Genomic DNA, 24,404 nt, shown 5'->3' on the forward strand with positions numbered 1-24,404 from the left:
CTTAGCAATGCATATTACTAATCAAAAATTTAGTTTTAATATATTTACGGTGGTAAATTTACAAAATATCTTCATTAAACATGATCTTTACTTAATATCCTAATGATTTTTGGCATAAAAGAAAAATCTATAATTTTTTTGCCCCATAATTTTGACTATTGCTACAAATATACCCTTGCTACTTAAGACTGGTTTTGTGGTCCAGGGTCACAAATATTTACCGCCTTGTGTTATTATCTACCAATCAGCACAGCTGACAGAACTTCAAGTATGACCAATCAGATTAAATTAAGACAGATCAAATAATTTAAATTAACTGTAATTTTGAGTTTTTTAACACTGAGGCCCAGATTTACTAAACAGGGAAAATTAGCGTTACAGCACAATTCAATGAAAGTGCTGATGGGAGGGGAAAATTTGGTGTGATTTACTGACAATGCACACATTAAAGAACACAGACAATGCCAGATCATTTCCATAATTACCAGCACAATCTACCAAGAGCAGCGCAAATTACCTCCTGCTTTAAGACGTTTTTTTACCATTAAATATTGGCGCAAATACCAGTAATTTGACAAGCGTAAGCGTTAGTACATCGCGTTGCGTGATTTATTTTAATACTCACTTTGCATAAATTTTGTGTCTGAAAGAGAAACTCTTACAAATGCATATTCAATAAGGTCAGGCTCAAAAATGGAAAAAAATGTCAAAACTGTATCCACGCCTTTTCAGCGCTAATTCTTCACTGCGCATCTTGCTGACAGTACTACTTTAATGCCAAGAGACGGTTTGCTTTAAGGCAAGCTGTTTGTAAATCTGGCTCTTTGACTTTAAACTTGAAAGATTTTCCTGCTAAATAATTAAATATACCTGTTTTGAGTTATGATGCCAAAACATTATATTTTTAGTAATGTTAAATTGTGATTACCTGATTGCTTTGAGTTCCCCTCAAAAAATTTAAAATTCTGTCATTAATTACTCACCCTCATGTCGTTCCAAACATGTAAAACCTTTGTTCATCTTCTGAATTTGTTTTTTGAGATTTTTTGATGAAATCCGAGAGCTTTCTGACCCTGCATAGACAGCAACACAACTGACACATTCAAGGCCCAGAAAGGTGGAAAGGACATTGTTAAAATAGTTCATGTGACATCAGTGGTTCAACCGTAGTGTTATGAAGCCATGAGAATACTTTTTGTCTGCAAAGAAAACAAAATTTTAACTTACTACAACGCATGCGGAATCACAGACAGGAGATAAATTGTTGAATAAAGTTGTTATTTTTGTTTTCGTTGCACTTAGAAAGTATTCTCGCAGCTTCATAAAATTAAGGCTGAACCACTGATGTCACATGAACTATTTTAACAATGTCCTAACTTTCTGGGCCTTGAATGTGTCAGTTGCGTTGCTGTCTATGCAAGGTCAGAAAGCTCTCGGATTTCACCAAAAATACCTTAATTTAACTTACGGGTTTGGAACAACATGAAGGTGAGTAATTAATGACCGAATTTTCATTTTCGGGTGAACTGTCCCTTTAAATTTTACACATTTATGCATTAAGCCAGTGGTTCCCAATCCTGGTCCTGGGGGACCCCTTCTCTGCACATGTTGCATGTCTTCCTTATTTAACACACCTGATTGCGATCATGAGCTTGTTAGTTCAATTCATCGATCTCTCTATTAATGAGCTGATAATCTAAATCAGGTGTGTTAAATAAGGGAGGCATGCAAAATGTGCAGAGCAGGGCTCCCCCAGGACCAGGATTGAGCCACTGCATTAAGCAATTAACACAAAACCTTTTTCTTGTGTTTCACGAAGGCCAGTGATTTTCAAACAGGTTTCTCAAAAACTCAGTCTTCAATTGGTTGGATTGCTCCACCAATTCCAGAACCGATAGCCACGCCCTATATTCATGCTATTGGTTGAGTCACTGTTACCGTGCTTGTCGGTAACCTTAAACAAACAGCAGTGTTTTGATAACATTGCAGAGACACCTTATTTTATTTTTCAGGGGACTCAAACTACATATGATGTTCATTTTCATTTATGTTGTGATATATTACAATAGGAATATTTTAAGATTTAATCTTTTAAGTACCCACTTCTAATTCTATATTTTTGTAATATTTTGTGTTCAGTTGTTATTAAAATGACATAATCCTAACCCATAATCCCCACCCCTCTTATCACTATCATATTGAAGTGAATTATTAAAGCCTCAAAGCAAATGCTGATAGCAAAATAACATGTACAGTAAACCCTTTAATAGCAAACACGCCAACATCAGTACTGTACTAAACCACCCACATAATAAAAGCTTAACCCTTTGAAATGCATCCTCCCTGACAGAAATACCCATATCCTTTTTGCTCAGTTTGATTTCACAGTGCACAGACCTCTTCATCCAGCAAAAGCCTTTTTGACAATGTACCGTTTAGCTTTTATGGTATGTTTTTAGTTCATGGTTAGAGTTTAAACACCTTTTTTTGTTTTCAATGCAATTTCCAGAGCGGAAAAATTCTTGGTTTAGATGCATGCCTTTACAGTACTGAAATATATGTTGTTGTTTGTGCCTCAAGGAAAACTGTGGCTTTTATTAGCAAGATGGCACATATCGCAACAGTAATCCAATGGCAAACCTCCAAAAACATTAAAATAGAGCTGAGATCATTAGTTTTGCAGTCGGCTCTACAGTCGAACGCACCAAGTCGAGCATTTGCTGCTACATTTAGCGTTCATGCCTGGCCTCATTGTGCTAGTTGCTCGGTTTACAACCTCTAAAGCTTTGAACTGACCCTGCTCACTCCAAACCTGACGTAGGAGTGAAGAGTTTATGTAATGTACATATCAGCGCTCTCCTGATGCGTTGTTTAATGCGCTGTATTATTCATCTCATGCTGCTAAAATCATATTTCACGCCTCGGCGATCGCTCGATTACAACTCATTTAAGCAGCTCATGAAACTTCAGGCTCTCCGCTGGAACGCTCCGATCCGCCTGGTTAAACAGGACTTTTCCCCGGCAAAATCGAAAATGTGCTGAGCAAATTGTATTACAGTTACCCTTTTACACTAAGAACGATGATACGGGGTCAACGGCAAATCGAAAGGTTCCGGTTCTTACTCAACAGTGTGTGCATTTGTACATGTTATTTAACAGTTGAACAATTTGTTGGACCTATTTGTTTCAGAACTTTACTGTGTCTTTGTGTTTGTGTTTCTATTTAATTCATCTAGCATTAGCTCTAAGCTGCAGCCAAGCACCGTATTTCATTAGAACAGGAATGCAGTTCTTTTCAAGCTCATTACGCAAATCATAGCAACTAATTTAGTGTAATGTGAATGAAGTCTGTGTTTTATCACTCTTAGGAATACTCTACTTCAAAAGCCACAAGCGTAAGGGGTTACTGTGCCTTTGTGCACCGTTTAAAACCCAGTTTTGTTCTCGCGACCAGACTTGGTGACCAGACTGATGCGTAAATTATAGATCTTATAATAGACTGCGTAACTAACTTTTTAAAGGGGGTAAAATTAACGCCATTAAGTAGAAATGAACCTCTGCTGAATGGGTAGTCGTGCTATTGAAATTTTGTTTTTGTTTCATTGCTGTGGAGGCCCTTTTGAGGATACATTAAGCTTTGCAGGGAGTACTGTAGTTCAGCAAAAAAATTAAATTCTGTCATTTATTCAAAACCTGTATGACCTTTTTTTCTTCAAATGCACAAGCATGCTGCACTATTTTATTGTATTTATGCAGTTGTTTAAAAGTTTGCGGTCAGGTTTTTTTTTTTTTTTTTTTAAGAAAATTGTTCATAAGTAATAGTAAAGACTTTTATAATGTTATAAAAGATTTGTATTTCAAATAAATGCTGTTTGAACTTTCTATTAATCAAGGAATCCTGAAAAAAAGTATCAGAGTTTCTTTAAAAGTATTAAGCAAAACTCTTTTGAAGATTGATAATAATAATAAATGTTTTTTGAGACATTGAAGAGTGGTAATGATGCTGAAAATTTAGCTTTGAAATTACAGGAATAAATTACATTTGAAAATATTTTGAAATAGAAAATGTATTATACATGGTATTAATTTTATTGTACCCTTTTGAAATGGTTAACCTGATAAATTAATAAAATTTGTATCTATGCAAACACTCGGTTTTTTTACTGGATTTTTTACTGTCCTTATACTACCAGTAATTCGTTTGTTTCATGCAGCCTTAACCAAAAAATAAAAAATAAAATAAATCATAAAAAATATGCATGAATCTAATATGCTATATGTTTTGTTTTTGTTTTTTTAAGGTGGCAATAATTGCTGGAAATTTTGAGCTTGCAGAATTCATAAAGAATCACAAAGACGCTGATATTGGTAAGTAGTATAAACTCACCTTCTTTGATGTTTGTGAAAAACATTTTATAACCTATTTTTTGATAAATTACAGAAAGTTCTGTGGAAAATATGCTTTTTTAGTGCCATTTACTGTTAATTTCTGTTAGAAACTGCAGTGATATATACTTGTTGGTACATATTTCGACTATTGTGAAAAAGTTCCCACGGTTCCGTTTTTTCCAGGTTGTTAGTTAACTACACTATTTAACATGAACTAAGAATGAACAATACTTCTACAGCATTTATTAATCTTTGTTAAAGTTCATTTTAGTCATTAATAAAATCACAAGTTTTTGTTAACATTAGTTAATGCACTGTGAACTAACATGAAATTAGTGTTAATTTTGACAGGCATTTTTGATTTAGTCTTGGTCTTTATCTTGAGATGAAAATCCTTAATACTCTTAGTCACATTTTAGTCATTTGAGTCTTTCGTAGTTTTAGACTACAAAAAGTCATTGCATTTTTGTCAACTTTTAGTCATTACTTTTAGTCAAATTGCAGTTACCAACATTTATTTTGGTAGCTTTTTTATAGTCTTCAAACAAAATAGTCATTAATTCTTCTCTTTTCAGACCAAATCAATTAAGCTTGGAATTTGGAAAAACTGCAATAAATTATGACAATTTTCATTTCTGGGTAGAGATACAAATTAGTAGATTTACCTAATATATATACATTTATTTACCATATTTTGTTGGTTAACATTAATGACACAGATAGGTATTTAATTAGCAATTCTGTCCCTTTAAAACAGAAGGCATGCATGTAATACTGGCACATATTCAGTTTTCACCCACCTGTTTAAGTTCACTTAAGCCATAACTTACTGTATGTATGTGAGATACTCAACACGATAGACATTTGGACTACTTTGTGTGTATTTGAGCACTGAGAACTGATTACGCCTATCCCGCCTTCACTAACTTTAAGTTAATCGACAACGAATTGTGACTCCATGAAAAAACAAGACATCTGGTCATTCTATCCCTAACCCTTAGAGAGCTGAGGCTATTGTTTCAAATCACTAGTTCACATTTTGGTAGCCTATCTTTCCATTGCGGCTGTCATACTGAGACTAGATATGCAAACGCCCCTTATGATCCAATAACATGGACGCACATTTTGAAAGACCAAACAGTTACCTTAGCCTAAAAGATGTATTTTGAATGTCCGGTAATCCTAAAATAACATTCTTGTCCCGTCTCGTCTTGTTAACGAAGACGTGGCATAAATTTTGTCATAGTTTTTTCATCAGATCAGTTTTAGCCTGTCAGTGTCTCGTCTTAGTCACAGAAAAAATGTCTTTGTTGACGAAATTAACACATGGTTGCAGCGCAATGTATAAAGCAGGATATACAGTACAGACCAAAAGTTTGGACACACCTTCTCATTCAGATGTGTCCAAACTTTGGGACTGTACTGTAGATATGAATTCAACTGAAAAAACTTGTGAAAAAATATCTTTCAGGTGGTCAAATAGCAAATAGTGGAGCTCTGCAGCCACCTACTGGTAAAAGTTATTTGTTTTTGTTTTTTTACTTTTAAAACTGGATTTTCCAAAAGATGGGCAAAAATCTTACACTAAACCATGTGAAATTATCCATGCTATCCCCATGAATTAACGTTAGAACTGTGGGTCTTTTATAAAGTGAATTTTACATAAAAAAGCCGTTTTTGTATAAAAACCCATTTAAAAAATATTTATTTATTAATTTATATATATTTAAAAAATATCACTAACCCACTGAAAACTGCACAAATGTAGAGTAAAAACTTTAATAAACAGAAAAATATAATTCATTTGAATTTGAATGAGAAGTTGTGTCCAAACTTTTGGTCTGTACTGTAAATGGTTAAATATATGCAGGAAACCCTAATCCAATCACAGTTGACCCTTCGCAAAAACCCGCCCTCCTTAGCTACTGTTTCTGTGCCTGACAAACAATGGTCACACACTACACATCATGTTCTCACGCAATGAAAAATACATTGCATTTTTTAAAGAAATTCAAACAATAAATACCGTTTTGTGGCTCTTTAATATGTCGTGACTGTATTGCCTCAGTTTAACCGGCGAACCAATCGTCTTTTTATATTTACTTAAAGCATGAAATAAACATGAATGAACATCAGAACATTTTTTATTTCAACCGCAGAAAGACGTTGTTTGTCAGACAAAACGGCAGATTCAACGTTATGATTGGTCAGGGTGCCTGTCAATCAAGTTGTTTGCGATGGGTCAGTTAGCAACAGAATATTTAGTTGCTGGGTTACAACAAAATCAAAAGTGTTTAATTATTTTATCTGCTGCACAAGATTTAACACATGGTTGCAGTGAAATGTAAAGCAAGATATAAATGGTTAAATATATGCAGGAAAACCAAATCCAATTACTATTCAGCACACAAATAGATATTAAAAAGAATACCGATTGGAATTCAGTACGTACACATTATAATGATATTGTCATGGTGCGTGCAGGAACGGGCAAAACAACGAAGGAGTAAAGGTGAAAGTCTTTAATGAATCTTTTGACTGGTTAAAAACAGCAGACGAGGAGACAGGAGGAAACGTGTGATAAAACATAAACATATGAAATCAATGGTAACAAAATTGACGGACAAGGAACAGGGGAGAACAACCAACTTATAAAGGGGAGTGATTGACAACGACAGGTGGGGCGAATCACGCTAAATAAGCAGGAAGTCCAAACATGGGCAAGGGGTAAACCAAACAATGGGGGGAGACAAGGGGAGAAACCAAAACATAAGTCCATTAGGGGGGGAAACACAAGGAAAACCTGACAGATATCATCATTGTTTGGTATTTGGAATGCTAAATAGATTTTATCAATGGAACAAAAATAGTATCTAGACAGCTTAAATTATCTATCTTTTCAAGTCATTGTATGGTTCATGCTCAATTAAATGCTTTGGGAATTATTTTAGAGGAGTATTATTTTTGTCTTGTTCCGATTGGATGTGATTGTGTTATGTCATGCAGCTTTCAATTTGAATGAATAAATTACAACTTGTCAAATTGCATCACGCCTAGTTAGGCCACAGTGTTACGAACACCTCTAAAGTCTTGATTATACTAAAAAATGAGCATGACCAAATGATTTAAAAGGCTCTTCCTCTGCAAAACTCCTGAGAGAGTATTATATTTATTAAGGTGTATGATATGATCCAATTATCAGGCCGGCAGCTGATGCTGCAGGTGCAAAAGTTGTACTATGTGCTAAAGGCTAACATAAGCTAAAAAGGGCTTCCTCTATTGTTGCTACTGACACAACAGACGTCATCTCCAGCGGTTCCCGTAATTATGCAGTGTAATAATGCTGGGCCTCAGCAATTTGTGCCTCTAGGGCTTCTGAAGCAGCTCACTTTAACTTATAATTGTGCATCTGAACCTTTAGTGAATATACAAGGTATACAAGTAATGTTTTAAGTTATTTTACATGGGAGCAAATCCATTTTTATAAACTATATTTAAAAAATCTTCCTGTGAGGTCTTACTGTATATAATACTGAGAAAACGTCATGATTATGCATATTCGGCAAAATATTTTGGGCATAAACAGATGACAAATGATTTTTTTTTACCTCGCGTGGCACTCTCTACTCCCACAGCTCTAACACGTGTAGCAGATGTCAGTATTAATTTACCAAAAGTAAAATGTATCCGTATATTTTTCTGACACTCTCAGCCACACTCTGAGGAATCCAGTGATTGAATGCGCTCGTTTCAATTAACGGACCGCATAATCATCTGCCTCATTAAAGCTAGGAAAGGCACAACAGATTTAATTAATCATTAGACATCATTAAACGAAAGGATTTGGATAGAATGAAGTCTGTTCCTGGGTAAATAAGACTTTGAAGGACTTCACACGCAGTGGATGTGTTCGTATATGATGTAGAAGAGAGATAACATGACATAAATAACTCATTTACATATTAATTATTTACGACAGACATTTTGCATGTGCGTTTTCACTGCGTTCCGCTTATAACATGTGCGTTATAGTTTATAAGTGAGGATATTAGTGATCTTTGTTTGCCCCTAAAGGTTATGTGCACAGGCGTTGCTGATGGTCGTTGCACCCTATAGATGATTTCATGCGCCGAACCCAAGCGTGCATCTAGAGAGAGAGCGTTACTCAGTGGAGCTGACCTACATAAGCTACAGACCTTACAGGAAGAGGAGACTCATCCATATACACGCACACACTTGCACACCAGCAAGAATTCCTACTATTTCCTGTACTGAAATCAGGCCATTATTAAGTCCTAGGTTTTTTTTCTGATCAGAATTGTCACGTTCAAGTTTTTTGTCACATTTGTCCTGGTTTTTCTGACCTGCAGTGCTAATCTTCGTCACACCGACGTGACATAAAATTGTTAACCTGCTTATTAGAGGACATTGAGTGACTTTGATTGCCTTGTTAATTCATTTCCCCTCTATATTAATATAAAATTAAAATGTGGCATAACATTTTCAGGACTATAACCAATGGAAGAACCTTTCCGTTTCCCAAAAAGTACTTTATAGTGGGAAAAGGTTCTCAGGGTTGTTGCAGGTCTTTAAAAAGGTCTTTACAATTCGTGTTTTCACAAATTAAGGCCTTAAAAGGTCGGAGCAGAAGGTCTTAAAGGGGTAGTTCACCCAAAATTTAAAATTCTGTTGTTAATTACTCATCCTCATGTCGATCCAAACCCGTAAGACCTTCGTTCTTCTTTCTGACCCTGTATAGACAGCAACACGACTACTACGTTCAAGGTCCGGAAAGGTTGAACATGACACAAAGAGAAGAAATTGTTGAATAAAGGCATTAGTTTTGTTTTGCTTGCGTACAAAAAAAATTCTCGTAGCTTCATAACATTAAGGTTGAACCACTGATGTCACTTGGACAAATTTAATGATGTCCTTACTACTTTTCTGGGCCTTGAATGTTTCAGTTGTGTTGCTGTCTGTGCAGGGTCAGAAAGCTCTCGGATTTCATCGAAAATATCTTAATTTGTGTTTTGAAGATGAACAAAGGACAGAATTTTCATTTTTGTGTAAACTAGTCCCTTCAAAAGGGTCTTTACAATTCGTGTTTTCACAAAATAGGCCTTAAAAGGTCTTAAATTGAAGCCGAAGGTCTTAAATTCATAAAGTTGTGGCATTAAATGTTACATACACTGTAAATCTTCCTCAGGATTTTTGTTTTGGTTTCCAATTTAAATTTGAACATACTTAAATCAAGATACATTTACTTAAGATGCAAACTGAACATATGAAGTCTTGTTTTCTGAGAAATGGAATGAAATTAAATAAGTTCATGCTTAAAACAAGAACAAATAATAAATAATAATAATAATAATAAATGATAAATTGGGTATTAACTTGTTTTCTCTTTGAAATAAGTTGATTTTTCTGCCCACTGGCAGATATTTGTTCTTGTTTTACCCACAAACTCGCTTCATTTTGATCATTTTCTCATAAAACACGACTACAGTCATTTTGCTTTTTAAGTAATTGGTTAATTTAAAAATCTTTGAACATGTGCACTGGAAAAAGCACACACACACACACACACACACACACACACACACACACACACACACACACACACACACACACACACACACACACACACACACACACACACACACACGAACATCACTTGTTTCAATGTGATCAAAAGGTAAAAGTTATTTTTTTAATATATTATTTTGAAGAATGAATTAAAGGAGAAGTTCACTTCCAGAATGAAAATTTCCTGATAATTTACTCAGCCCCATGTCATCCAAGATATTCATGTCTTTCTTTCTTCAGTCGAAAAGAACTTCGGTTTTTGAAGAAAACATTCCAGGATTTTTTACCATATAGTGGACTTCAATGGGATCAACGGTTTGAAGTTCCAAATTGGAGTTTTAATGCAACTTCAAAAGGGTTCTACATGATTCCAGCCAAGCTGTTTTTAACCACAAATGCTCATCTTGCACTAGCTCGACCTCACGAATGACGTAATCATGCACACATGACGTAGGTAGTACCGACCCTGTGTTTACAAAGCGAATGTGCAAAGAAAGTCAAAACAAAACAACGTCGGGCAATTTGAAGTTGGAGGGAAAAAAATTACATGGAGTTTTCCGTCCTACCCTAACTTTTTGAACCAAAGTACACAGATCAACAACTAACCACACGTGACCTTTCCAACGTGATTACGAAATGCGTGAAGAGGCTCATGCGCATTGCAGAGCTAGTGCAAGGAAATGACCAATCATTTCGGTAGATAAGACTCTTATTCCTTGGCTGGGATCGTGTAGAGCACATTGAAGCTGCATTAAAACTGCAATTTAAACCCATTGATCCCCATTGAAGTCCAATATATGGAGAAAAATTCTGGAATGTTTTCCTCAGAAAATGTAATTTCTTTGCGACTGAAAAAAGAAAGACATAAACATCTTAGATGGCAGCGATGCCATAGAAGAATCATTTTTGGTTCCACAAAGAACCATCCAGTCAAAAGTTCTTTAAAGAACCATCTCTTTCTTACCTTTTCATAATCTGAAGAACCTTCTTTCACCACAAAGAACTTTATGCGAAACGGAAGGGTTCTTCAGATGTTAAAGGTTCTATAGACAAAAAAGGTTCTTCTATGGCATCGTGAAGCACCTTTATTTTATGGGGGTGAGTAAATTTTCATTCTGGAAGTGAACTGGAGATCTGTTGTAAGTCGTATTTTCAAACTTTGAAGTGTTGGTAATATAAGACCATACAGACTTCCATTCAGTTTATTCCTTTCTTTTCTTTACTTGGTCATAAAAAGACTTTAATTTACTTAGTTAGAAACCCTGGTTCTTCAGATTAATAAAATGTACTATCAATAAAACCTGTTCTAAGAACAGTTCTCTTAATCTTCTTTGCAGAACCTAAAATGCATCTTCAGTGCAAAAACCTCATTTTGGAACCTTTATTTTTAAGAGCGTATCTGGAGAATAGAGCTGACCCAAAGTGAAGCTATAAGGCCTAACTTTATGCATCGTCTTTGCTACAGCTGTCAGGTTTTCCTTATACCTCTGGGTAACAGCTCTGACATAAACACAGAGATTCCATCAACGGAATATGGGAATCAGCAGGCCTCCGGATGTTTCAATCTCAGGCGAAAGGAACCTCTGACGGAACGAAACCGGTTGGCCAGCTGGGGGCTGATATTGTTTTTATAAGGTTCTGATTGAACAATCTTCAATAGTTGCACAGTTTGCCGATGCGTCTAATGCGTCACTCAGGGAGGAAACGGGGACGGCTTGTTATTTTCATGCGCGTAGTAGCAGGGGATCCGGTAATTACGTGTCACATGTTAGACCACAGCGGAGGGCACAGTGTCAGAGCTTTGATCTTCACAAATTCCAACCGATTGGGTTTTTAAACTCCATCAAAATCCATCGGGTTCTGTTTGTTTATGTGCTGTGGCCGCCAAGCCTATATGTTTAAAACAAGCACTGTAGTTATGTATGTAAATGGACGTCCCATTTAATGCCACCCGGTGGTTGCTATGGTTCCCGGATCCACACAATAATTGGCTTAAGGGATGTGAGTTTGCCTTGCGCGCACTTGTCGTGCTTGAGAAGCCAAGGAGGTCTCGGAGCCTGGCTTATTATCGACTTACTTGTTAAGGCATATGAAATGGCGCCGATTTCAAAGAGCACTCAAATATTGTGTGAATTATGGGAAGATATGCACGTATGCGTGCACGCATGCAAATGCACACACGCACTCAGGCTCATATTGCATTCTGGCAGTCTATATTAGATATTGGGGCCACTGGGAAATACAATACAGCGTCTTGAGTTTTAATCATGGTTTATAAACAAGCTCAAATTCAAAGCATGACAGAGTGATGGATTTCAGTTCACCACCCAAGTTCAAACCTACGCCAGCTTCGATCGAATAGGTCGAGCGCTTTGGTTTGAGATATACGGTTTCAAGTGCAATTTAATGACTATTGATTTAATGAGACTGTGGATACCAGCTGCGGTGGCCTGGTGGAATTGTTTGTTACGTATAAAGAGTCCTTAATTGGGTGAAAATGTCTATTCATCTTTAGCTCGGCTCTGGACGGCCGAAGGATTTCGAAATTGCTGACACATATGAAAGGATGTTTTCTTTATCAGGAAAGATTAATCAAAGCAGGCCAAGCAAAGGCGATCGGCAGTTTTCTGCAAGGCTGGGGGTTGTTAATGGCGTGAAGAAGAACAAGAAGAAAGCAAAAAGAAAGAGGAGACCGTCCACAGAGAGTTTGCTTGCAGGGTTTGCGTTGGGTTATTTTAAAGTGGAGCTTGTTTTATTTTGAAACATGGCCATATCATAACCGTTCCCTGAAAACACTTTCACAGATTCCGCGGGGAACCAGTTTCAAACGATTTTGTCGCTCACGGTGTTATTACTTGTGTGCGTGTTGAGTTAGATGTAAGAAGCTGTCAGTTTTGTCATTTTGCTGGCTTATTAGACCACTGAGATGGAATTGAGGTTTCTAATGATACACAAATTATGCTTACTGTTCCGCTCTGTCCATTCCTGCTGTATACAAGTTGTCTAGTAAGCAGTGTTTGGGAGGTCCAAAATAAATTGAGACCACATTAAATTAATTTTTTTTTTCAGCTTTATGATGCAATATTAATGATACATTAATTAACGTTTAATTAATTAATTATCATTTTTAAATGTATTTATTATTATTATTTTTATTATTTTTTTACAAACAATAAGTTACTTTTCTTATGAACACTGGAACAAAACTGTAATTTTGTAAAATATTATTGCAATTTAAAATTCTATTTTAAAATACTTTAAAATGTAATTTATTCCTGTGATGCACAACTGAATTTTCAGCATCATTGCTCTAGTCTTCAGTGTTACATGATCCTTTAGAAGTCATAAAACTTTTGAGAATTTTTTCAAGATTATTTGGTAAATAACAAGAACAGTGTTTATTCAAAATAAAAATAAAAATGTCTCACAATATGCACTACTAATAAAAAGTTTGGGGTTAGTACATTTTTTTCTTTCTTTTGTTTTGGAAGAAATTAATACTTTTATTCAGCAAGGATGTGTTAAATGGATAAAATGTGATAGTAAGGTCTTATATTGATAGAAAAGATTTCTGTTTTGAAAAAATGCTGTTCTTTTTAACTTTTTATTCATCAAAGAATCAAAGAAAAAATATCAAAGGTTCCAAAAAAATTAAGCAGCACAACTGTTTCCAATATTGATAATAAATTAGCATATTAGAATGATTTCTGAAAGATCACTGGAGTAACACTGGAGTAATGGCTTATGAAAATTCAGTGCTGCGTCACGAAAACAATATGTATTTTAAAGTATATTAAAATAAGAAACCAATACTAGAAATTGCAAGAATATTTCACAATATTACTGTTTTTTCTGTATTTTATTTGATGAGCAGAAGACACTTCTTTAAAAAAAACACATTTTATACACACACACACACACACACACACACACATATATATATATATATATACTTTTTTAAACTTTGCAATAACAATGATACATACCAACCTTAATAAGCAGAAAAAACTTCACTAAAAAATAGATAAAAAATCTTATACACACACACACACACACATGTTGGGTTTACATGTTTTATGGGGACATTCCATAGGCGTAATGGTTTTTATACTGTACAAACCGTACTTTCTATCGCCCTACACCTACCCTACACCTAAACCTAGCCCTCACAGGAGATTGTGCATACTTCTACTTCATCAAAAAAACTCATTGTGCATGAATTATAAGCCTGTTTCCTCATGGGGACCTGAGAAATGTCCCCACAAGGTCAAAATCTACTGGTATTCCTATCCTTGTGGGGACATTTGGTCCCCACAACGTGATGAATACCAGGTACACACACACACACACACACACACACACACACACACACACACACACACATATATATATATATATAAGTGTGTATATATGTGTGTGTGTGTGTGTGTGTGTGTGTGTGTGTGTGTGTAATAACTTTTTGATGCAATATTAATATTAATTAATTCATTTTATTTATTTATTCATTTTGCAAACAATAAGTTACTTTTCCTAAGAACACAATAACAATTTTTGATATTCTTTCTACATTTACCATATGGCAGTGATTAGATGTAGCTTTGATAATAAAGAACTAAGTACAAAGGTTTGAATATTGGTAAAAAAAAAAAATCTGTCAAACAGTTATCAGTTTAGTCAAGTTTGAATAATTTTATGTGCTTTTTCATTTGTATCATGCTTTTTTAATATCTCCAGTTAGTACTTTAACATATTTCTCTTAGTTGCAAACAAAAAAAATATTTTTTTTTATTAAATTTTTATTTGAGTTAACAATAACAACACTTTTGGCAAACCCGTTGTTGGTAAACAAATCTAAACAATTTGTGAATAAATTTATTTCATTTATTTATTCATTCATTCATTCTTTTTATTTATTTTTTGTAAATAACTTTTTGTGGATAATCGGGTTTTGCAAACTTGTGATGTTGATGTCAGCTTGAACACTGCTGTCATTTTCAAAAGAAAGAAAAAACAAATTCTGAAGTTTGTTTATTTTTAAATTCAACTTTTCACTTATTTTTATAAGAATGTAATAGAAAAAGTGTATTGAATTGCACTAGTGGTCTCAGACTTTGGGATCCCTCTGTATATATTTTCAACTCCGTATCCATATATATGCTGACGCCATCATACCCTGACACAGATTTTAATATGCAAGAATTCCTTCCTCCTTGTTTCCTCAAAGATCTTTTTTTAATCTCATGCCAGAAAATGGGAGGAGGGGATAAAGAGAGAGAGGGAAAGAGAGCTGGAGAGGCAATTGTGAATTGCTAGTGTGAAAGGACAGCCCACATACATGGGTAACGGGAGAATTCACAACCCGGCAACTTGCACTGACTAATTTAGACATCCATCCCTGGGTTGCTTAGCAACACTCGGGGGCTTGATTCCCATACAGCTGTTTCGGGCAAACCAACAAGGGTTAAAATCCCTGATCAATAACACCTTCTCATTGTTGCGAGTTAATTCAAGCGTCTTGATTGCACATTCGGTGGGCGGTCGCCAGCGATTTTTTAAAAACCCTTCTGATGATATCGCCAGCCGCTGATGGGCCGAACTTGAAGAATTTTGGGGCAACTGTGTTTATCTCAGTACTCAGTGTCATAATGGTGGTGTTTTGAATCAAATTATCCCAGCATGGTCTTGTCACCCAGCTGATTCAACAACACACTCCAATCAGTCTTCTGCCTTGTCTACCTAGAGGAATCCAAACAGGGGGAGGCTTGAACTGATAGTACAGTGAATGATTTGGTAGAGGAAGAGAAAAAGAGAGAGAAAAGGGGGCGGGGTGAAACGGAAAGAAACTGAGAGCGAGCGAGAGAGTTAGTGTGTACGTATGTGTGTCAGCGAGAGAGAGAGCGAGCGAAGAAACGTGCGAGGCTTGTGCACTCTGCCGTTTCCTCTCGCAGTCACAGACGACATCATGTGGAGCGGGCACTGTCACCACAGTGCTTGCCTTCTCCGTAACCCTCTCCGCTGTGCTTCACTGACCGAGGAACCCCAGTCCAGGAGAACCTGACCTTCTCTCAAGTTCCTCAAGGCGAAACGGACATTCCAAAGGAGTTATTGAGCAATAAACTCAGAGGAGATATGAAGTCTTTACTGAATGCCTTCAAGAAAGAAGGTAAGAGGTGATCTTTTGCACTTTTGAGGATCTAGAGCAGGGGTGTGTTGACCTTTGGTGACTTCTCTCCCATGAGATTAGTGCTTAGAACTTCAGCCTTTGAGCTATACAGTGTTTCAACTTTCCTTAGGTGAGGAAAAAGTCTTTGAGTTCTATGACAGATTATAACGAAAGTTGAATCTCAAGAGTGAATGTTCTCTGAGGTGGAGAAAACATCACTTTGAGAGACTCTGAAGAGTTCCTCAACATTCTTGTTCTACCTTTCCCACAGTTTGGTTTATTGGAATTGATACAATTTATATTTAGAATGTTGCGGTTGGAATGTTGCCACTTTGATTTGACTTGTTTGAAGGAAAAGACTGTTTCCTCAGCGTTCCAAAACCAACGTGTTTGTGCTTGTGATGTCATCGTCTTTAGCTGGTGCCAAAAAAACCCTGTTTGTTGTCCTCTAAGTGTGACATTATCAATGTCTGTTTCATTTAATTGGCAGGTTTGACCTGCCACATCAGTGGGGGCTGGGTGGATGTCTTCACAAATTGTGGGGGTTGGGTTTGTACATTATTCCTGTAATGATCACTCTACAGTAGCTTTTAAATAATGAACAGGAGCATATGTACCTCTGAGACGGTTTGTCATAATAACCGTTATCCAATGAAAGCCTTTCATCACAGTGAAGGTGATCTAACTGCTCTAGGTTGCCATTACGTCAGCACATTAATGAACAGCGAAAACTGATGTGTGTTAAGCGGCGTAATTCTCCTCTATGCTTCTCCTCAGAATGTATTTATAGCGTTTGTCTCACCCAGCAAGTGATATCTAGTTCATGCGTGAACTGTGTCTTTCAGCGGCCTAGTGTTTCCGGGAAACAAGCTCCTTTGGATAAATGTCTTCCTGAAGCCGTTAACATTGCAGCGGATAAATAATAATAGGCATTCATCATGCATACAGTGCGAACAGTAAACTCAAGGGATTTCCCTAGGCTCAAGAAGTGGGGTGTTGTGGAGGTATAGGCTTTATCTGGTCCTGAAATGAGTGCATATCACTTTGGAACCACAGAAGTTGGCTGCTGTGGGTGTGTCTCTGGAGACCAGAGTGATCAGCATAGTCTTGTTTAAGAAGCAAAAACACTTTGTTTACTGTATTAAAGGAGCATTTGTTGAAGTAATGTATTTCACTCATCTCTCAGTTTGATGCTTTTACAAAGTCTGTTGGGTGTTGAAGGTTTCCCAAACAGTCTGCCATTGGTTGGCCAAAACAAAACAGCCCAGTCCCAAACTCTAACTGGCTGAGCCAGTGTTGCTATGTGGTCTAGTTTGGAATAAAAAGAAAAACAAAACAGAGCAGTATTTGAGAGCACCACAGACACACAGTGTTAACAACTTAGAAATAGTTACTCTGTAGTTATCTCTGCATGTTACGCTGGGATAGAAGAAAGTTCAAAAGTTTGGGATCAGTAAGAGTGTTGTTTTTTAAGAAGGGATTAGTACTTTTATTCAGCATGTGTTCAATTGATCAAAAGTGACAAAGACATTTATACTTTTAAAAAAGATTTCTATTTCAATTAAACATTTGAAAAAAGTATGACTTATTTCCACAAAAAATATTATGCAGCACAACTGTTTCATATTAATAAATGTTTCTTAAGCAGCTAATCAGCATATTAGAATAATTTCTTAAAGGATCATGTGACACTGAAGACTGGAGTAACGGTTGCTAAAGATTCAGAATTGCCTGTAACACAGTAATAAATTACATTTTCAAATATATTAAAATAGAAAACCATTTGTATTTTACAATATATATATACAGTCAAAAGCTTATATACACCTTGCAGAATCTGCAAAAACTGTGTTGTTACCAGAATAATCCACAGTTATGTTTTTTGTTTAGTGATAGTTGTTCATGAGTCCCTTGTTTGTCCTGAACAGTTAAACTGCTTGGTGTTCTTCAGAAAAATCCATCAGGTCCCACAAATTCTTTGGTTGTTCAGCATTTTTGTGTATTTGAACCTTTTCCAACAATGACTATATGATTCTGAGATCAATCTTTTCGCTCAAAGGGCAACTAAGGTACTCAAATGCAACTATTACAGAAGGTTCAAACACTCACTGATCCTCCAGAAGGAAACCTGATGCATTCAGAGCCAGGGGTGTACACTTTTGAACAGAATGAAGATGTATACAATTTCTTTATTTTGCCTAAATATCATTTTTTTTTTTTCATTTACTGCCAGAAGATACTTACCCTGATTTACCCTGATCTTCAAAATTCCAAAAGTTTTCACCCCAGCTCTTAATGCATTGTGTTTCCTTCTGGAGCATCAGTGAGCGTTTGAACCTTCTGTAATAGTTGCAAATGAGTCCCTCAGTTGTCCTCAGTGTGAAAAGATGGATCTTAAAATCATACAGTCTTTGTTGGAAAGGGTTCAATACACAAAATGCTGAAAAACCAAATAATTTGGTTAAACAGATTTTTTATTGAAGAACAGCGGGCAGTTGAACTGTTCAGGACAAGCAAGGGTCTCATGAACAACTATCACCAAACAAAAATAAAACACAGCTGTGGATCATTCAGGTAACAGCACACTATTAAGAATCAAGTGTATGAAAACTTTTGAACGGGGTCATTTTTATAAATTCAACTATCATTTTTTTTCTTGTAGACTATATGTAAACATATTTTATGTGAAATATCATATTCAGGTCAGTATTAAATAAAAAAATAATAATATTTTGGTAAAATAATTAACATTTTACTGATTCTGCAAGGTGTATGTAAACTTTTGACCTCAGCTGTATATATTTTTCTCAATATTGCTTCATTAATGCATTAATATTACTTATTAAATCAATACAGCCTTGGTGAGCATCAGATACTTCTTTAAAAACTTCTTGCCAACCCTAAATCTTCAGCTTTAAATATATGACACTATTTAACCACACATTTAAATACAGTAAGCCTGGTAACTTTGTGCGATACCCTTATATATCCACTAAGTTTCTGTTTACATGGAGCAAACTTTACCCAGAGGAATTACATTAGTAAATGATTAAGTCCATTGACCTAGAAAAGTAATTCTACCTCAAGGATGATTTACTATTTTTACAGATCAACTAACGACCATTTTTGAATTAAACATTACTGAATAATTCATAGAATGCACCAGTATTACTGTCTCTAAATGCTTTCATTGTGTTTTTTAAAACTGAGGGACGAGTTGAAGTTAATGATAGCACATAAACTTCAAATTTGTACAGCTTTTATTAATCTAGGAAAAAAAGATCCCTGATTAATAAATGCTGGGAAAGTCTTGTTGATTGTTAGTCCATGTTTTAATGTATTGAACATAATTGTAAAGTGTTAACAAATTATTTAGCTTATTTAACTAGAATTTGTCTATGGATTTAGATGTGCAGCACTGATTTGGTCTAAGAGTTCTGACAGCTAAGGACACAAATTCAACAGCAACAAATTTATTCATTAATTCAATAAATGAGCATCAAACTGGGCGATTGTGAACTTGATGAGCAGACAATGTTCGGTCTTTTAATGTGACAAAGTTCTTTGTATGAAGTTAGAAGCTGAAGAGCAGTCTAGCTGCTTGTGCTTGAACACTCGTTACAGTGCTCTAATTATCGCCTCTTTCAATGGAATGAAGGACGCCTAAAAAAGCTGAACTACTTTGAGCAGACGGAGCAGTTGAAAGTACACTTCACACAATGTATAAACAGTCTTCTTTATTCTTTTTATGCAATCACTCTGTTTCTGTATCTCTCCCAGTGCCTTTCCGGGAGGCACCGGCAGGCACGGGTCGGAGCAGGCCGCTGCAGCAAACGCCGCCGCAGCACCAGGGTAGGAGCACTCTTGCCGCCCCTCGAGTGCTGCTCCGCTCCAACAGCGACAACAACCTGAACGTCAACAAGCTACCGCTGGACCGTTCTCGCTCGCCCTCTCCTGCCGCCTCCCCCCTGCGCAGCCTCTCGCCCCGCCACCCCCAGCAGATGCAGAACAGCCCCAATGGCACGGTGAAGACCATGGCCCGGGGGGGACGCTCCCCCCGAAGCCGTTCCCCTTCCCTGGGCCGGCTAGGGGAGGGAGACACCCGGAGACAGACCCCTCAGCGCCACAGCAGGTCAGTGGCCATCCCAGAAGAGAGTCTCTATGTCCAGTTTTGTGTGAGTCGCTCATGTCCAAGCTGGAATGTGTCCTTTTCTGTGAGGACAAGGTTGTTTTTATCTATTGCCACCAGAGGCCCTACAGTATTTATGGAAAATCTGTGTTAGTTTTATAAGGCCATGTGTGGATGCAAATAGGTCAAGTGTTGGGAATTGGTGTATGGGACATGGAGATGCCAGGCTTTTCAAAAATGTCAAATTTTGGAGTTTTCAAGACATTAGATCCACACTTAAAGGCATAGTTCATCCAGAAATGAAAATTCTATCATTGATTACTCACCGTCATGTTGTTCCAAACCTGTAAGACCTTCATTCAGCTTCAAAACACAAATTAAGATATTTTTGATGAAGTCTGAGAGCTTTCTAACCCTGCATAGACAGCAATACAACTGACACGTTCAAGGCCCATCAAGATAGTAAGGACATCGATAAAATAGTCCATGTGACATCAGTGGTTCAACCGTAATGTTATTAAGCTATGAGAATACTTTGTGTGCAAAGAAAACAAAAAAGAACAACTTTATTCAACAATTTCGGTGTTCTGGCATAAAACCCAGATGCGCTTAGGGTGACCACCTGTCCCGCTTTGCTTTGTACCACACAGTATTTTCACCTGTTGTCCTGCACGTCGCGAATTGACAAAATTTCCCGCATTTTCATTAATCTGTTGGATTTTAGTTATCATATTAAGAAAACGTACATACCTTCTTTTGCTTTTTTAAGAAAGCTTTATTTCTTCTTTTTGCGAACCTCATCAAGTGATCTATCACCACTGACGGAAATGGTCGATCACACACGATTTTAACCAATTAAAAAAATTGATTATTCTCATTTTAAAATCTTATTTTAATAGTTTGTTTGAGGCAGTTTCTATGGGGTTATTTTAATGACAAATGTGACCCTGGGCCACAAAACCAGTCATAAGGGTACATTGTTTGAAATTGAGATTTATACATCTATAAATAAGCTTTCTATTGATGTATGATACAATTACTTGAAACTATTTGAAAATATGAGGGTGCAAAAATTGTCAAAATGAAGTTCTTAGCAATGCATATTACTTATCAAAAATTAAGTTTTTATAAATTTACGGTAGGAAATTTACAAAACGTCTTCATGGAACATGACCTTTACTTAATATCCTAATGATTTTTGACATAAAAAAATTATAATTTTGACCCATACAATGTATTTTTGGCTATTGCTGCATATATACCCGTGGTTTTATGGTCCGGAGACAAATGTCCAGAGCGCATTATTGTAATGTATTATTGTCTTCACTCTCACACAAAACGGACGCACTTTCTCTTGCTTAAATGTGCACGCTCAGAAACGTAAATCGGTGCATATGACAATGGATGTAAATCAGTATTTACATAGCATAAGAGTAGTAAATGTATCTGTCTCACACATGTCCCGCAAAATCAGGTGGTCACCTTAGATGCCTTGTTATAATCAGAGGAATGCACACGCACAGGGTTACCAGGTTTTCACAACAAAACCTGAGCAATTGCTACTCAAAACTAGCCCAATCACATTTCAAAAACTGGTATTCCAGTGGCTAAATATCGCGTTATTGGGGTCGCTTCAACCCATGGACCCATAATGAACAATCCGTGGCAATAGTGTTAAAGTAGCCCAATTCTGCGGAAAAAACGTGGACTTGGCAACACTGCACACACATACGTCGTGGTACTTTTGTGAACAGTGTCAAAGATTGACATGGAAGAGAATAAATTGTTAAATAAAGTTATTTTTGTTTTCTTTGCATACAGAAAGTATTAAGGTTGAACCACTGATGTAACATGGAATATTTTATCGATGTCTGGACTATCTTTCTGGGCCTTGAACATGTCAGTTGTGTTGCTGTCAATGGAGGGTCAGAAAGCTCTTAATTTGTGTTCTGAAGATGAACAAAGGTCTTACAGGTTTGGAACGACATGAGGGTGAGTAATTAATGACAGAATGTTCTACTCTCACATTATAACTGTAGTATTTAAAAAAAAAATTCCACTTCTATAGGAATAGTGGAAAGTTTACACCACAGCTTTAAAGATAACGAAACAGAGGAACTGTATCAGTGGAATCACGTTCAGCATTATTTTTTTCCAGTTAATAAATACTTGACAACATTGAACCAAATCAGAATCTAACCTCACTTAATATTTAAAAGAGCTTGAGCATTTGAAGAGGAAGACGACATAACTGCAGTGCGTGCTTATAACAAAGAGAACATTAATATGTTTTTTTGACACTGATATGTAGTTGCTGTATTTTATAGTTATTATTCTTGGTGTGAATGGGTCTTTAGATGATTAGATTACCCTAATCAGTAAGGCTCAACTTGGATTCCAAATTACAAGACATCATGTTGTTCCAAACCTGTATGACTTTCTTTCTTTAGTAAAATACAAAAGAAGATATTTTGAAGGATTTTTGAGCCTATGATTTGTCCATACAATAAAAGTCAGCGAGATCCAAAACAACAATAAAAACAAGGAGACTTTTCTCCTTGAGGGGGAAAAACTTCATTCAGGTTTTAAATGAGATGAGGGTGAGTATTTTTAGGTGAACTATCTCTTTAATATAATTTAACATATACAACACACTATAATTATACATTTGTTAGGGAAAACAAGAAGAAATATCCTAAATATTTAATATACAGTATAAACGTTGTTCAGTGTGTACTTCCCTTATTGAATAATGAATGAACTATTAATTTTTGAAGTGCACTGTAGAGATAAAAGAACATTTTGAAACCTCCTATAGTTTCTTTTACACAAGTATGACTTTTATATGTGACCATGGACCACAAAACCAGTCATCAATTTTTCTTTTATGCCAAAAATCATTAGGATATTAAGTAAAGATCATGTTCCATGAAAATATTTAGTAAATTTCCTACTGTAAATATATCAAAACTTTTTTGCTTAGTAATATGCATTGCTACGAACTTCATTTGGTCACCTTTAAATGCAATTTTATCAATATTTAGATTTTTTTGCACCCTCAGATTCCAGATTTTCAAATAGTTGTATCTCGGCCAAATATTGTTCTATACTTACAAACCATACAATGAAAAGCTTATTTATTCAGCCTTCAGGTATAAATCATAGAAATAATACATATTGAAAGATAAATTAAAATAATTTGCATGCACAAGTAAGTTTTTATAAAAGTAAAGGGTGCTTAAAAGCCTCAAAGCATTTCCATTCAATGTTAATATAATGAAAAGAGCAGCTGGGACATTCTTCAAAATTTCTTCTAAATTGGTTTACAAAAATAAAATCTGATTTGGAGCTATATGAGGGTGAATAAATAGTGACAGCTGTGTGACATTTGTGTTGACTTAGACTTGTGATGATAGACTAGATGCATTGTATCTGTGCAGTGTTACCTACAAAACCCATGAGGTTTGCTTGTGGCCTTAAAAAAGAAAAAGCGACAAATATTTGGACATCTGTCTGTAAAATAACCCGAGCAGCCAGGGTTTGGTTGCATTTGCAATGCGACATGCACCTGATCCAGGATGGGTTTGGACAGACGCCCAGGCTGTTGTTTTTTTAGCTTTGTGACTTTGGATGCAGAAGCGCAAAATACAAAGGTGCAATATGGAGACTTGGCAAACAATTAGGCCACAGAGAGAGGCAAGAATCTGCTCGGAAAGATAGAGAGCATGTGTGTGTGTGGCCATGCATACATACATATATATATATATATTTCCCTGTGAGTGAATGCATGCGTGGGTGCTCGTCATGTAGTGAAAGTTCAGCGCGCACATGTGCATGAGTGTGTGCGCTTGTGTGCGTCTGCGCGCATGCATGTGTGTCGGTGGGTGTGTGAATCTTGTCACTCAACAGGGGTTCTAGCGCGAGAGCAGGCTCGGTACAGTAAGTGGGCCAGGCCAATTACTCACTTCCACTGCAAAAAACTCCTCTAATTAGATGTCATTTTAAAAAGGAAGAATTAACTCCTCTGGTATTTGACCCTGTTCTCCTCTCGTTTCTCACGCTGCAGCCTATATAGATTGGTTTGTTGTGCTAGACGTGTTTCACGATGGCCGACGCGGGCCAGTCTAAATAAAAATG

The 24,404-nt window shown here is 36.3% G+C and overlaps 1 protein-coding gene across 1 annotated transcript in view; it reads left to right on the forward strand.

Moving 5' to 3' along the window:
* shank2b (SH3 and multiple ankyrin repeat domains 2b) overlaps positions 1 to 24,404 on the forward strand; it is a 112,062-nt gene that overhangs the window by 30,245 nt on the left and 57,413 nt on the right. The window contains exons 9-10 of the mRNA XM_073831605.1: positions 4,302 to 4,368; positions 19,919 to 20,270. Of these exons, the coding sequence (XP_073687706.1) occupies positions 4,302 to 4,368; positions 19,919 to 20,270 (419 nt within the window). The remainder of the gene's footprint in view (positions 1 to 4,301; positions 4,369 to 19,918; positions 20,271 to 24,404) is intronic.

This window comes from Garra rufa, chromosome 25 (genome assembly GCF_049309525.1).
Source record: "Garra rufa chromosome 25, GarRuf1.0, whole genome shotgun sequence".
In the NCBI taxonomy this organism is placed as follows: Eukaryota; Metazoa; Chordata; class Actinopteri; order Cypriniformes; family Cyprinidae; genus Garra; species Garra rufa.